The 14,836-nt window shown below is 44.4% G+C and overlaps 1 protein-coding gene across 1 annotated transcript in view; it reads left to right on the plus strand.

Annotated features, from left to right (window-relative positions):
* LOC117155251 (uncharacterized) overlaps positions 1-14,836 on the plus strand; it is a 52,288-nt gene that overhangs the window by 31,815 nt on the left and 5,637 nt on the right. Inside the window, exon 2 of the mRNA XM_033331041.2 lies at positions 14,562-14,717. Coding sequence (XP_033186932.1) covers positions 14,573-14,717 — 145 coding nt within the window. The 5' untranslated portion in view covers positions 14,562-14,572. The remainder of the gene's footprint in view (positions 1-14,561; positions 14,718-14,836) is intronic.

The raw sequence follows: 14,836 nt of genomic DNA on the forward strand, positions 1-14,836 counted from the left end.
ATGCATCGATTTGGAAACAACCGGTCCACGCTCGATACTGTTTTCCAGTTTTTTCTCGTCTCTTTGCCTTTATCTCTCTCTCTCTTCTCCCTTTTGCTTCTTCCTTGTTTTACTACGTTGCGAATCGCAGCACGTCCCGCCGAGCCATGAGCACAACGACAATGGGAAAGTAAAGGGGAAAGAGTAGCGACGTAGTCAGACGGCCGGTCGTACAGATGGGGACTCGTTTCATGGTTTCAATGGCAGGCAACACTGGTTAATGCTACGAGGAAAGAGGAACCGACATCGGTGCTTTCGACGGTCGTTAACCGCTCGAGAGCTCGAAACTTTCTCCTGTTCGTAGCTTTTCGCGCTCTTTCTCCGCCCCCTTTTTTCTTTCCCTCCACTCACCACGACTCGGTTATCGTTGCTCTTCGTCCACTTTTTGCACGTCTGCGCGCAAATCTGTACCGTCCCCACAACAAGGATCGACAGAGTAATCGAGACAACTTAAGAAATAACGAATACTTTCGACGGTCGTTAGACATCTAAAAAATTCGCCACGAGAATCCCTCGCCTCAACGATTCGTTTTCCTTTCTCGTTCTCTTGGCTCAAAACTCGAACCAATCGTTATGCAGTCGTTCGATTTCCGTCTCGTCGGCGGGAAATTTACCGAAACGAAAGCACATCCGATTCGATGTACGTTTTTACGAAGCGAAAGCATCGTATAGTTGACGGAGATGATATACAGCGAGGTCGTAAAGTAGAACGTTAAGTGATGACGTCGACTGATCTAGTCGCATCCAGCGGCATATGCACGCAGCCATTTCAATTTTTCCAAATCAATTTCCATCATCCATGTGTCGTAAAATTCCAATTTCCAGGATATCAAAAATACAAGAGTCGTGTATTAAAATCTGTCCTCTTCGCAAGAAGATTTACTTTTTTTTTTTTTTTTAATATTGCGATTCTCGAAAATAATCGTCGCTTATCGTAAAAGTAGTCCTGATTTAACATCATGCAGCCCCACACGATAACCTACATTGCCATATCGCGAGATATAAATTATTAAAATTTGCCCTCGTATACGAAGGAGCAAATTTTAGGAACATCGCAAAGGAAGAAGCCTTGAATAAGGGCCTAGATCCTCGTGTCTCCTAAAATCTTCTCAAGTTACTGCAGTTCGCGAAATGTAAAGCTTAACTCGCGGCCAATTTTACGACCTCGCTATACCGTTCTCGCCCATAAACAAGCCAAACACTTGCAACTAAATAATTCCTTTAAAAAGCGATACACGATCGTGTTACACGAAATATACGACAAATTCAGGCAATTCTCCTTTACTCGCTGTTCGGAGAATTAAATAGTATTTTGAACTGAACTCGATCTTACGGAGCAACTCGTTTAAAATACCGCGAATGTACCACGGAGCTTGACGGGCGTATACGGTGGCGGCCGAAAAGGAGAAAATTACGTGCATGGCCAGACAACGAGAATGGATGGCGCGTAGCTCGTCTGGTCCAACCACCGCCGGTCGAGGGAAAGAACTTTGACACGAGACAGATGCTCAGCCAGGACCGCCCTATTTTGTCGCGGGAGCTGTTTTGCATAAACCGATGTGTTGCCCCGTGGATTCGTCGAGGATCGCGTCACGATTGAAATATTTACGAGACAACCGGTGTATATGGCTGTCCTTAGCAACGTTTAATATCTCCCTCGGTTTCGCCGTTGAGTTATACCGCGGTTCGCGAACAGGATTTCCAGTCCAGCGTTTGGTTTTTATTGTTGCACGTATACCCGCTTTCGAAATCGTAACTAGAAAGTACAGATGGAGGTTATTGCGAAACTTCGTGACGAGAGCGAACGGTAGCTCGTTACGAACTTAGCGCGGATAGATTGGACAGAACGCCTTTCATGAATTTTATGTAAAATCATCCGTCGTAGAACACCGCGTAGAAAGTTCGCTGAGATTCATGATCGCTTTTAATCCTTTACGCGTTCACGCGTCAAACGTTATTACCGTGGAATAAAGCGTTTCCGCTTTGTTTTAACGTTTTCGCGCCGCATTTACCCGATCGATGTAGGTAACTGTTATCAGAGAAGAAGTGGAGAGAAAATAGACGACGACGAAAGTTAACGAACTGATGATTTACCGAGCTACGAGAAACGTTCGAATCAAGCTCAGTTAATTTCCTGGGGAAACAGGAACGTTGTCTGGTCACGAGATACAGGATGGTTTAATTTTCGATCGAGGAAATCGGTTTATGTGTTCTTGCTGGATCTTTTCCTTTCACCAGCGAGACTATATTTTTCACGAGGATAAGCGGTATCTTATATTCCACCGAGCCTCGAAGGAAGAAGTTCTGTCCTTGAGCTACATACGTGCAATATCCGTGAAGAGGGTCTAGGGAGGATAGAAGAGAGTCGATTCGTGAGTGGTTCGAGACCACCCTCTCTGCCCGTCACAGTTCACGGAAGTTTATGAATAAGTAGACCGCGGGATAAAAGCAAAGTTTCTAAGTGTATAATTAACAGGGACGACGAAGAATATCGAACGAGCTGAAACTCGTTGCAGTACGAAGAAAGAAAAGAAACGGAGGTTGTTGCGCCAGAATCGGCCTCGACTTACCTCCGACACCTGCGACAGACTCCCTTTCGGCGATCCTAAGGGTGCTAGGCAAAGAAAAAAATGCATAGAAGGGAAATCGTGTAATGCCTTTCAGCTCCGAACAACCGGAAAAGTAATACTGGAAGTAGTCCAAGGAGAGAGAAGTCGATGAAAGAGCCTCCCACCGAACTCGAAGAAGTCGAAGCGAACACCAAACGCGAGATCTCATTTCTCATTCATCGCCTCCCATTTATTCAGCCCCGGTAATTAGCCCCATAAATGATATCCCATCCTAGGAGCTTCGAAAGTTTTAATTGTGGCTGCCACCGTGGGCGCCTCCGATCGATCGACAGTCGAAAATGGTTGATAGCGCAAGCGATGATATTATCGGGTGCACTTTATCGTGAACGAGAGTCTCGGGATCGGTCGATTAGCGACATCGTTAAAAGTGGAATAAACAGGGGGAATGGCATCGATCGATGGAACGCGTCAAGTATGGAAGAATGTCTTCGTTAAAACGAAAGAATGGAAGAGAATTGAGAAAAGGAACAAATGGAAAAGTTTGCAAGGGATGGATATTCTCCGCACCTCTTCTAGATATATACATATATATATATATATATATATATTATATAGTTGGCTAAATTACTCGATTCTCTGCGCGATTCCTTCGATGAGAATAATAATTTGTGGACATTTTTGCCTGGCAACGGAAGTTGTTCCAACGTCGCGCCGCGAACTATTCGTTCACGGAAACGAATCGAGGAAACGTTCTGGCAACGAGCTCTCTCAATCTGCAAACTCGTGAATCTAACTTAAATCGATATTTGGCCAGAAATTCCTAAAAGATTGTACGTCGTTTAAAACGTCCCAACGTATTATACGATTGTTCGCGAAAGCGGTCGAATACTTATACGGGTCTTTTATGAACATACTTTGTACTCTATTTTTATGTATATATATATATATCCCGCATGTTATATAAAACATTTTGAAAATGAACACTGTAACGAGATTCGGCTATCGCGATCATAATGGCAAAGTTCGAAACTAATCTCAAAAGTTACATAGAACCCGTAAGATATTTGGAGCAGGTATATACTTGGCGGAGATCACCAAAGTATTTGAACAGGCTATTAATATTTAATGAGATCGCCTTCAGCATTAATTGTATATTTAATTATATCTCGTATAAAAGTCGTGTAACTTATACGTGCACTCTCGGATTCGTTTCAAATACCAATACACTCATAGATGAAATTTCAAAATGTTTCATACGACATCCTCAATATACAAGACGTTTTCTATGATAAGTGTTAATATTTGCCAAATATTTCGCGTTACATAAATATCATTTTTTGCTCAATATTTCTGCGAGCATCTGTAGGAACGTGTAACAGGCGTAGTGACGGTGAAAAAAAGCTTGTCGCGAGTAAAAAGGGAGCAACGTGTTTCGCTGGGAAACTGTGTCTCTGGGAAAAGTGGAAACGATATCTTTCCACAAGCGGCGGAGCCCTAATGACGTTCGAGCGAGTCAGGGAAGTGATACCCCGGTGAAACGGATGCGGCACGATGAAAAATTGGATGATGGCTTTTCCCCCCTGGCCGAGGCGTAGCAAGCAGCGCGAAGAGAGAAGAACAGAGGGACCAGAGAAACACCGTCTACGTCCTCGTCGCGGGCGTCGTTCGCGGAAATGCTACAGCGAAAAAGCCTTTCTCTTTCACGATGTCGGCCTGTGGAGAGCGCGCGAGAAAAAGAGGCGGGGTAGAGAGGAGAAAGAACGAGCCGACTACAGTGGAATTCACGAGTGATTTTCAGCCGTGAAAACGCCAGCACCGACGCCGCGCCGACGTCGACACCGCCGCCGTGAAAAGCACCGGTAGATCTCCCGAGCTTGCCAACCGTCTCATATTTTATGGGCTATTCCCCATTTCGCCGATGCTTTCGCGCGTACCCGTATTGAAGTAACGCGCCGCTCGACGTGCCCTCGCTCTAAATTCGTAATTCTTGCCGGATCAAGGCTTTTTCGCTTCCTCACCAGCCAATTTGTCGAGAATTCCAAGGTGTCACTGGCAACAAAGACTACGTTCCAACATTTTTCGTGACAAACGGTTTATGGTAAAGTAATTTGTTCGACTCGTGTCGAGTCTATAATAGCATGAATGTTCTGGTTTATAGCGTGGACTGCTCAACAGGGCTTCGCGAAATATATACGTCAAAATTACGCGAAAAGTACACGCGTGAAGATATTGTTCGATACTTTAAGTTAAAAACAATGACATTCAAACATGGGAATATACCGGTATGAATGAATCAGCTGACGAACCTTCCTCTTTAATTCATTCACGTTTCGTGTTTCTCGCTCTAATATAATTAGAATCCTGCCGAAATCCTATCCGTATCGCGTATCGCTTCGGCGGTTCGTGAATGTTAGAGCGAGATACACGAAGCATATGTTAGATAAAGAAAGGTTCGTCAGCTGATTCATTGATTGTACTAACACGTTTCCAAGCCAGAATCGTTTCTAACTTGGGAAATAAGCTTTAAGCAACGTTGTCGTACGTGAATACTTCTTTCGTCGCTTTGACATCTACAATCCATCCTATAGATGTACCTCACGTATTTTCCGACGTATATTCCAGCTTGTATATTCGTTTACAGGAACATGTCCCGTTTGCCTAAACGCCTGATCCAATGGAAATCACGGTTTCGCAGGGTAAACTCTGTTTCCCGCGGATTTTGTGACACGTTAACGCCACATTCACGGGGAAAGATCACTTATGGAAATTTGCGCAGTCTGTATTCGACAAAGTACTACGTCTGCCGTGTGTCGGAACTCGACGCCGGACCCGGTTGAATAGTAAATCAAAATGAAGTGCTGGATGTATCTGTTGGCTACGTCTACGGGGGATCCCTCTGTCCGTCTGAATGTTGTATTCAACGCGGGTGTTTCGTAGCAGGCCGTGCAAACTGCGCACAAGCGGTACATTGCAGTTTATAATAATTCAAGTGAACGTTAATTTCGTATTCCGGACGAGTACACGCAAAAGACGAAACCCTCGAGCGTATTAACTTGATACGTTATATAGGCTGTTATACTAACGTTCCCGTGATATAATACGAATGATTAATACCGGTTACTTAGCCGAACATAGCCTAGCGAGCGTGCGATACCATCCCTCGGTATATTTTATGGGAACATCCACCATTTACCGATGCTTTCATTCGGGCAGGTCATATTCAAGCCGTACGCTAGACATCGACCACCGTGCACCGTAAATTCGCGTCCACTACCGTAAATTTCATTTAAAATACTTTTTCCCTGCGCGTGATTGGTCGCCCCGGTAGCGCGATACCCTCGCGCCGATATATTTTCAATTCGTCCCGCACCACCTTTAATATTAATATCCTCGATTCGGCTTCTGGCCAAAATTCAATGTTTTATAACCTGCGCCATCCACGAGAGAAATCGAACATCTATTACTGTATCCTATAGCTCCATGGTGTTCGCCTAACTACATTAGCATGTTTATGATATGGGTAGTTCCAACGTTAGTTTACAAAAGATTATGGCGATTACGCGCGAGAGAGAATCACGATATCACGGATTATCGAATCTCTGGAATCTATCGTTCCGCTTATATTCGTGCCGCTTTCCCCTCGCGTTTTCATCCATTCTTCACGGGTACAGGCCAGGAGAATGAATTTATGCAAAATAGGTAGCGTTGCGTAACGATGGGACGTCGAAGGGAACGTTAAATGAAAGTTTACAAGAGGAAAAATGGACGACGTCGCCGCTGGCCGATGCTTTTCAATTAAGCAACAACGACCGACGCGTTCTCTCGCGTCGATGAATTTTTATCGGGCTCTCGTAGCACGTGCAAAATTCAACTAATTACCGCATTACACGACCGAAATGGGAACAACAAAAAAATAAAAGATGAGCGAGGAAGGTGAAAGGGAGCAGAGGAGAAAGAGGTGGTGAATTCATTTACGCGGTTGGCCGTTTATTCTCATCGAGGGATTAAATGGCAAATTGGTCTTGGCTCGCACCAATTACCCCGGCCGATAGCCACGAGCCCACTGGTGGAAACATTGTTTTTAAACTTGCACGAGGATCGAACGAATAGGAAACGCGAGCTTGGCCATGGCGGTCGAGACAAATTAATTTTCGATGCGCCGAAGGCAAATCGTGGAGGACCATTAAGTTCACCGTTCCCCCAGGAGATGAGTTAATTAAGAAAGGAAACCGTGGGTTGGTCGCTTGTTCCTCGACAAATTAAACTACAACCCGTGAGAACAGAACACGCAGATGAAAGGTCGCCGACATACTTTCTCGGCGTTGTCCGGAGTCGAGCGATGAAATTTCGCTCCTTCGCATTTTCCATCGTAGATTTCCACCGGCGCAGTAATCTCTCGGCGATCGTTCGTTCGCAACCTTCGCCGCGTTTTAATGCGTCCCGCGATTAGTTTCGGTCAACCAATTAATTTTTTTCCCTTCGACGCACCAACCAGGAAAATGTAAATGCGAAAACGGCAGCGGTTTTTGGAAAAAAGAATGCCACGCTCGTTTCGCCATTTCCTTTTTTACTGCCCGCTCTGACCAGCAATATAGCTGCAGCAAATACATTTTCCGTGAAAAGAAGAGAGAAAACATTTTCTGTCATGCAAATATGTTTCTCTCTCTCTCTCTCTCTCTCTCTTTCTATCGGCCTATGTTCCTCGAAATGTAGTTGAATTAAAGTCACGATGGGAGCTGAAAACTGACAGCGTAGCTAACTTTTTTATAATTCGTCGCACGAATTTTCCTATTCTCCTTCGTTCACGTCGAGCGAATCGCACGTGAGAAATTAACCCGATTCGAGACAAGATGAGATTATAGGGAAATATACATCCGTGGACGCGTCGACGACGATGAAAAAACCCCATACGTATTGTAACATCCATACAGAATTGGCCTCTAACCGTTCGACTTTTCATGTCCATAAAAGTAGCTTATTTACTAGGGTTTTATACGTATGGAGATACAGAGGGGAAAATCTAGAGGAGTAGCATATTTACGAAAACATATCCACGTACGCCCCATGCCATATGGGACCTCGCTACATCTATTCGGATTCCATATCTACGAATGCATCGTATATTTATAGCGGAATACTCTATCCGCCAGAGAACTACGTAAGTTTGGTATTCGCTCGTCGAGCCGTTTTCTTTGCCCTTTAAATGCTTTATCATTTGCCGCGAAGGCGTTCGTTAAAGAAAATGAACTTTTCCATAAGCGAATGATGCAAACGAGCCTCGGCGTCTGTTAAAACGTAAAGGAAGAAAAGTAACCGGATAAAGAATATTCCAAGCGTATCTTCTTAAGCGAAAAAAGAAGTATTCTTCTCTAGTTTAGCTTTTTCACCTTTTACCGCCAACATAAAGCCAAAGCGAACGACACTCGAGCACAAGAATCTCCGTTGAACTTTCCATTTCGCTGGAAAGCCGGAAACGCAACCAGGATAGCACCGTCCCTGGCGTAACGCGGTTTTAGTGTCCTGCTAGCCGAGGATTTTACTAGCTTCGCCGGCCGAGCAAGCCACGAAATTTACATTATACTATACGGCAGAAATTCTCTCCGTTCGCCATGCCATTTTTTGCCGAGCGATTAAGCGGCACGCGCGCTACTTTAATGTGCATAAAATTCGAGACGCTAATGAAAAGCTGGTTGCACCAGCGTGATAAAGTCCATGGTGCTTACTGATCACGAGACAGTAAAAACTCGATTAAAAAGCTTGAAGAAGTCTTCCTCCTTATCGAAAGACGATTTTCCTCTACGTAAGGCGATCCAATAATAGCGATACAATCGGCAAGAGGATGACTCTACAAAGAGAAGTAGATTGAAAATGTGGAATACAATCTTTTCATACGGCATTTCGTTCTCGACAAAATCGAGTTCGAACATTTTTTTAATACGCGTATGCGAGCTGAAATAATTACTGGCCGGGTACGGGCAAATAATTAACTGGAGGTTATTCTACGTACCAAAATACGTTGAATGTTAAAATATGCTAAAATGTAGAATAAAAGTTTTTGGTTTGAAGCTTCGTCAAAAAAAAGAAATAATAATTATGGAATTTGGATACGTTAGTTAAAAATTAGCCTCGCCCACGCGTACTTCGTTAATTTTTTAATGTAATTTCATCCACAACAAAGCGTTCCATGAAAAACTTTCGTTCTACGTTGTCGACTTATTTGCACACGCAGAATAATCTCCTTCGGTTGTTCCCTCCAGTTCAATGCAAATATTTTCTCGTAAATATAGAAAAATAAAGTCATATGGAAAAATGTATCGTATATTTTCGAGATATTTGTTCACGTAACCCTTGCTGATTGTATCACGATAACTGCAACACCCTGTATAGCGTTCCAATCTATCTCTAAATCATCGTGTCAAATTTCCAGTGTTAGCCAGTAATTTTACTTTGAGATCACGAGCAAGTTCTACTCGAAATTAGAGGCATACGAAATTAAGCGGCGTGCACGAGGCGTGGAACTCAAGAGACCGCCTGAAAGCACTCCTCGATGCTCTCCTAGTTGCCGTTTCACGAACATCTAAACGGCAAAGCGACGTACACATCGAGAGACGAATCGAACAGAAGGCAATCTCGAAAAGTTTCTTACTTAAAGTCACGGTGTATATTCGTCACGTGCGTAAAACTTGAACTCGTGAGAAGTTGCCCGGCCATCGAAACGAAGAGCTCGAAGAAGAAGGTGTCGATATCGTTATTTATTAAATCGTGCCGCGTGAACCAGGTCTCTGGTTCTGACCGTCCTGGGCGAGAATTCACGAACGTCCACGGAGGAAATGAAAGTTTTCTGCCGGAGATAAATTCGCTGTTATCTTAACGACCATCGCTGACGATCAAGAAACTCGGTCGAATTAAAGGCGCGATCGATACACTAATAGATTCGATGTTTTGCCATGAAAATAATTATCGGCGTGGCGATTAAAACGTGCACCATGCCGTAATTAATTGGACGAATTATCCGCGACGGATAAAGGGAATGAAAAAAAATATTTTCCTTAATTGCGCACGGATGTGGGCATGAAACTTTGATGACGTATAATTAAACGGTAATTAAGTAAACTCGCGCCAGTTTGACCGAGAAAACTTACGCGGACCAGACCGGGAATATTTTATCTGCCAGTTGCCGGAAGACAAACTAAAACTTCGCGTTATACATACATATATCAGGAAACGATAATTTCCCGTTTTTCGTTTGAATAATTATCCAACTACGTGTTCCAGGCGCGAATCAGGATGCTTTAGCAGAAAACAGTTTCAACGATCGCTTATGTATCTCTGAAACTTGTAATTGCTTCGATCTGGGATTTGAAACGAAACACATCGGTCTCCTTTCTTTCCCATAACAACGATAAATCCAGAGACAAATGTATATCTTTATAGGGCGGAACTGCTGCTTGAAATTGGAAATAAGACGATCCGATTTATCTTCCCCCTCTGGCAAATATCGCGGTGAACTCGACTTTCTAGCAACGTGGCGGCATTGTAAATATTTCTAGATGTATCACGGAAATAATCAGAAGCGCGGTGCACACACGCTGCCCAACCCTTGGTAACGTGTCGTAACGCTTTAAGAACGAAATTTCATCCGGTCGATTTGAAGCTACCGCTGGGCCGCGAGCACCACGGTCGGTTATAAAAATAACGTGTAGCTTGGCAAATATACCGACGATGTTCTATACACGAGAACAAGCCGAGAGCAGCATTTTAGAATTGAGTTACTCCGGCCATTGGGAAGCAATGAAGCGTCCCGCGCGAATTTGCCCCCGAGTTTGCGCCAACTTTGCTAGGCCGTTGCTTTACTATCGTTTCGAAGGATGCACAAAAGAAGCAGAACCTGCACTCTGATACGAAATCAATTTTTCTACGACCGGTTTCCTCGTTGTCGAAGATTTTCCAGCTGTTGAACGCTAGCTTGCGGATTAAAAAAGCAACCTGGCCGTGCCTGGTGTGGAAACGCGCTCACTGGCTTTCGCAAATTTGCTTACGTGCTTTGCCTTTTGATAGAGATGAAATGAAAAACACGTGGAAATAAATAGAAGGAGAAATTTGCAGCGGGGACATGAAACTCGAAAGCGTACAAGAGCGAGTGGCGGAAAGCAAGTAAAGATTGTCTGACTACGCACTGGCTGTATTTACTATGCGTCGACGAGGAGCTAGATAAATACGAGAAAGGATTGATCGAAGCCGAGTCCAACGACTGCTACGATTGAATTCGCGATGGAAGTCGAATGGATGTTAGGATCGGGCCAAAAGTAGACGCTGTTTTCCAACATGAAACGAACTTATCGCGAATGGTACAGGAAACGTATGTAATTGCTACGGAACGTTTCAATATTTACGTCCGATTGGACGTGAAATTTCGGCAAAATTTCAGCTACCTTCAACGATATCGATTCCACCGAGTCGGATTTCATGCTCTGACAAGAATGACAGCCTATAAATTGAGATTTGATCGATGACCTTCAGGGTAGTAATAACTGCACGGCCAATGTTTGCTCATGGGAGTTCTAGAATGGAACTAGTTATAGACTACCACCGACCAGGGCCATCCTCTCGCGCGACGGAGAGAGAGCAACCTAATTCTTGGGCCGAGTTCGCTCCTAAGTAGGAAAATAAAAAGCTCTTTTAATCTACGCGATTCGAAGCGAGTTGGTGGAAGGGTAAGAGGAGAGAGGAGTACAAGAACAAAGAACTTCCCCTATTACGGATGAAAAAAGCCGAAGATCTTCTGTTGAACACGCCGTAAGCACTATTGATTACGCGAAATGAAATTTCATCGTAATTCCACGCGACCGAAACTTTCCCCTTTCCTCTCCGACGATCCCATTTCAATCTAGAAGATTTTCAAAGTCAGCTTTCCCTTCCCGTGGAAAACTCCGCTCGCGTATTACGTTCTCACCCGGGCGTCCGTGCGATCAGCGAATAAATCACGCTCACGAACGAGCGTGAAATACAAGGGAAATCTAAAACCGGGGCACGCGTGATCAGATGAATTTATTTAACCGGGTTCGTAACGGAAATGCGAGACAGTCACGAAGCGGGTTGCTCCGATGAGCAAATATCTCGACGTGATTTATTACAAGACATTCCGTTAGTTCGTTATGTTATTTCCATTATTGCCCGAGACACGCTTGGTAAACTGCTAAGCACATGGTGTTTCTCTGATCTAAGCTACCATAAAATGGAGGGAACGATATAATTCCGAGCAAGGTCCAGCAGCTTTTACTGCGAAACACTGTCGTAAAAGTTTACGTCTCGCTGGGCCAGCCAACTTCCCTTTTAGCGAGTTTCGATCGAGCTCCTTGGCCGTGTTTAATTACATCGATTAAGGTCTACGAGCGTCTCGCATCCTGCTACTCTTACTCTTGCGGTATATCGCGACAAATTCACCGAACGCTTTCCTTGCAAGGTCGAACGAGGACGCTGGATGAAACCTTATCTATCGAACCGATATAAAGGGTCCGATGTTCTCGATTCGTCGAAAGCATTGATAGGGCTGGGAAGCTGGCACTGATAGGTCAACCGATCCGTAGAATTGAACCTTGATCTACACCCCGAAGAACTATACACATGGCTGGCTTGGAACTGGGATATCCATCGATTGACATGTCCAACGGTCGAGTGGATCTGTTTACCCGCAGCCGATTCTCGTGGACGACATGTTCGACTAGGATTTAAACCAACGGGATTGATCCTGCTCTCTGGACACGGTTAAACTCGCTCCTCCGTATCGTCTATGTACTACTACCGCTCATTTGATTTTCCAATTAAATGTCTCTTGCCCTGTGGCTTGGTAAAAGCGCAGCGTCTGCCCACCTCTCTATATTAAAGATCACCAGGGAACGGGGGCGGATACGTACGAGATTTAAAAACTATATCCAAGCGGAATAGAGTAGGATTTAAGAAATACGAGGTCATATTGAATGGTAATGGCCATTACCATTCGTCACATAGAAAAGAGATTAAAGTTAGCCCGATATTGGAGCAACCGATCGAGGACGATAAACCGGGTTGAGATGATATTCGAGAGGTCGTGAAATTCTTAGTCGACGTAACGGATCGGGGAATACGGTCGAAATAATCGTGTTACTTGGTCCGTGATCTAACCGGAGAATTCACCTGGAAATTCTAACTATCCATTTCGGCTCGATATAATCTTGTCGCCCACTGCCGAATGCCACTTTAGCTACCGAGAGAAGCTGTGCACCTGACAATTGCTAACAGAAGCGTATTGAAAGGATCAGCCTTATCAACTACTGATTGACGTTTCATATCAAAGAACAGGGACCGAATGGTACAGCGTTTCATACAGTATATTCATCGATCTGTATTTCATTGATTAAGTGGAACAGCCGTGGGTTGTGTCGGGGAGTTCCTACTGACCATAACCAACCGGCACCGTTTTAATCGATAGGATTATTCTGTTCCACGGCTGAACTCACAATCTTGCCTGCAATTGCTGCCTGATGGTTGTTAGTGATCTAATTTTCTTTGTCGCTCGATCGACCATTACGCCCGATCTCGGATCGTAGAATGCTGGTAAAATTCCTAGCAATTTTTGAAACAACGCACAATAATTAGAAGCGAGATACGTTCTCCCGATAACGAAGCATTCGTTGCAATCTGCACCTTGTGGCCATTACAGCCAGTAATTTCCGTAAATTCGAACAGAATGCGTATCGGCTGATTTTAACGAAGTTCAAAAAATACCCTGGACTAAGTACGAGGTGAATTAGGTGATTAGGAAGCCAAGTACTTTTCCTTGTAATTCGTTCAATTTGTTTGCGAACAATTTTTAAACGATCTACTTTGCTTCAAGATCAAGATCGAATCTTAAGACGTCGAAGCTCGGGTGTCTCAAATAATCTTAGCTTACTATATCTCCTCGCGAATCACACTCTTCCTCGCTCCTCGAGATTCTCGACTAGGAGAGAGCTTTGAGAATGCATTTCTATGTTTTCGCAAGTCACAAAATCCAATCCCCGTTACCCAACTTTCTCTCTCCGTCTCCGTTCGCAACCGAAACGTTACAAGTGATTAATCGTCAAAGTCAAAGAAACGATACAGTTAATCAAAGAAGAGCGGAACATCCGTAGATATCGGAGAAGTACAAGAGTCGAACGTAGCTTAACAGCGTGCGGACCTTGTGGTCTTCGCGTTCTATGAGGATTTAAACTAGACGTACCCCTTCGCTCCAAGCCCTTCCTCTGTAATTCCTGATCCGGATTTGAATTCTAGCGTATCTGTCGACTGCGCGAGGTTTCCTCCGCTGAAAGACGTTTTCTCTAGTCTTCTACCCTGTCCTCGTAAGCCATTTTCATTCGTATAAGACGATAAATCCTCCGATCAACCGGGGCAAATTGAAATTCCGATATCTCCGTTAGAACAACGCGTCCGGAGGGAACAATTTTTCTTTCGGTCTCGCGTCAATTTTCCAACTTCGACCAATCAAATCTCCACCTGTAGTTTTTCCCCTCCTCCGCCCTCTTTTTTGGTGTGATTTTTTTGTTTCTTTGTTCAGCGTTTAATCCCAATAATTACGGGTCATTTTTTAATCGCCATCCAGCAGCTTGTAGGATCATCGAATTCGATAGAGGCTGCGATAGGTCATGTATCGAAGCGTGATAAGAGTAATTTATCGCGGCCCACGATAATCCTTTGATACACGGTGTCCTGCTCCTTTTTTTCTCTTTTTTTTTTTTAACGCTGTCTACGTGCTATCGACGAATTACGATCCCATTGAAAATTGACGATTTCGAACTGGCTGGCGACACGTGGCGTTATCTACGCGCGAATGTTATTCACGCGTACACTTCGATTCTCTAGCCGGTTTCGATCCACGAAAGAGATGCGTGGCGGTCAATTACGTAACACGTAGCCCCATTTCTGTCATTCCAGAGATGTGAGGAATGATCACGTGGGTGATGGTCGGGCTGCTCCTGGCTGCGGAAACTTGCGGCAGAAACGTCCTCTCCGGAAACGGAAACGGAAAGGAGGAGTCGAAGCAGAAGGACGGGCTGAAGGGAGTCACGACAGAAGAAGAAGACATCTACCGTGCGTATTGGCGTGGATGCGCGACGTGCTGCGAAGAGCAAAGGAGAAAAGTCGTGGAGAAAGGGCGGAGAACGGGGCAAACAGATCTATGATTTGCTCGACTAACTCGAGCTTATCCA

This window comes from Bombus vancouverensis, chromosome 12 (assembly GCF_051014615.1).
Source record: "Bombus vancouverensis nearcticus chromosome 12, iyBomVanc1_principal, whole genome shotgun sequence".
NCBI classification, from domain to species: Eukaryota; Metazoa; Arthropoda; class Insecta; order Hymenoptera; family Apidae; genus Bombus; species Bombus vancouverensis.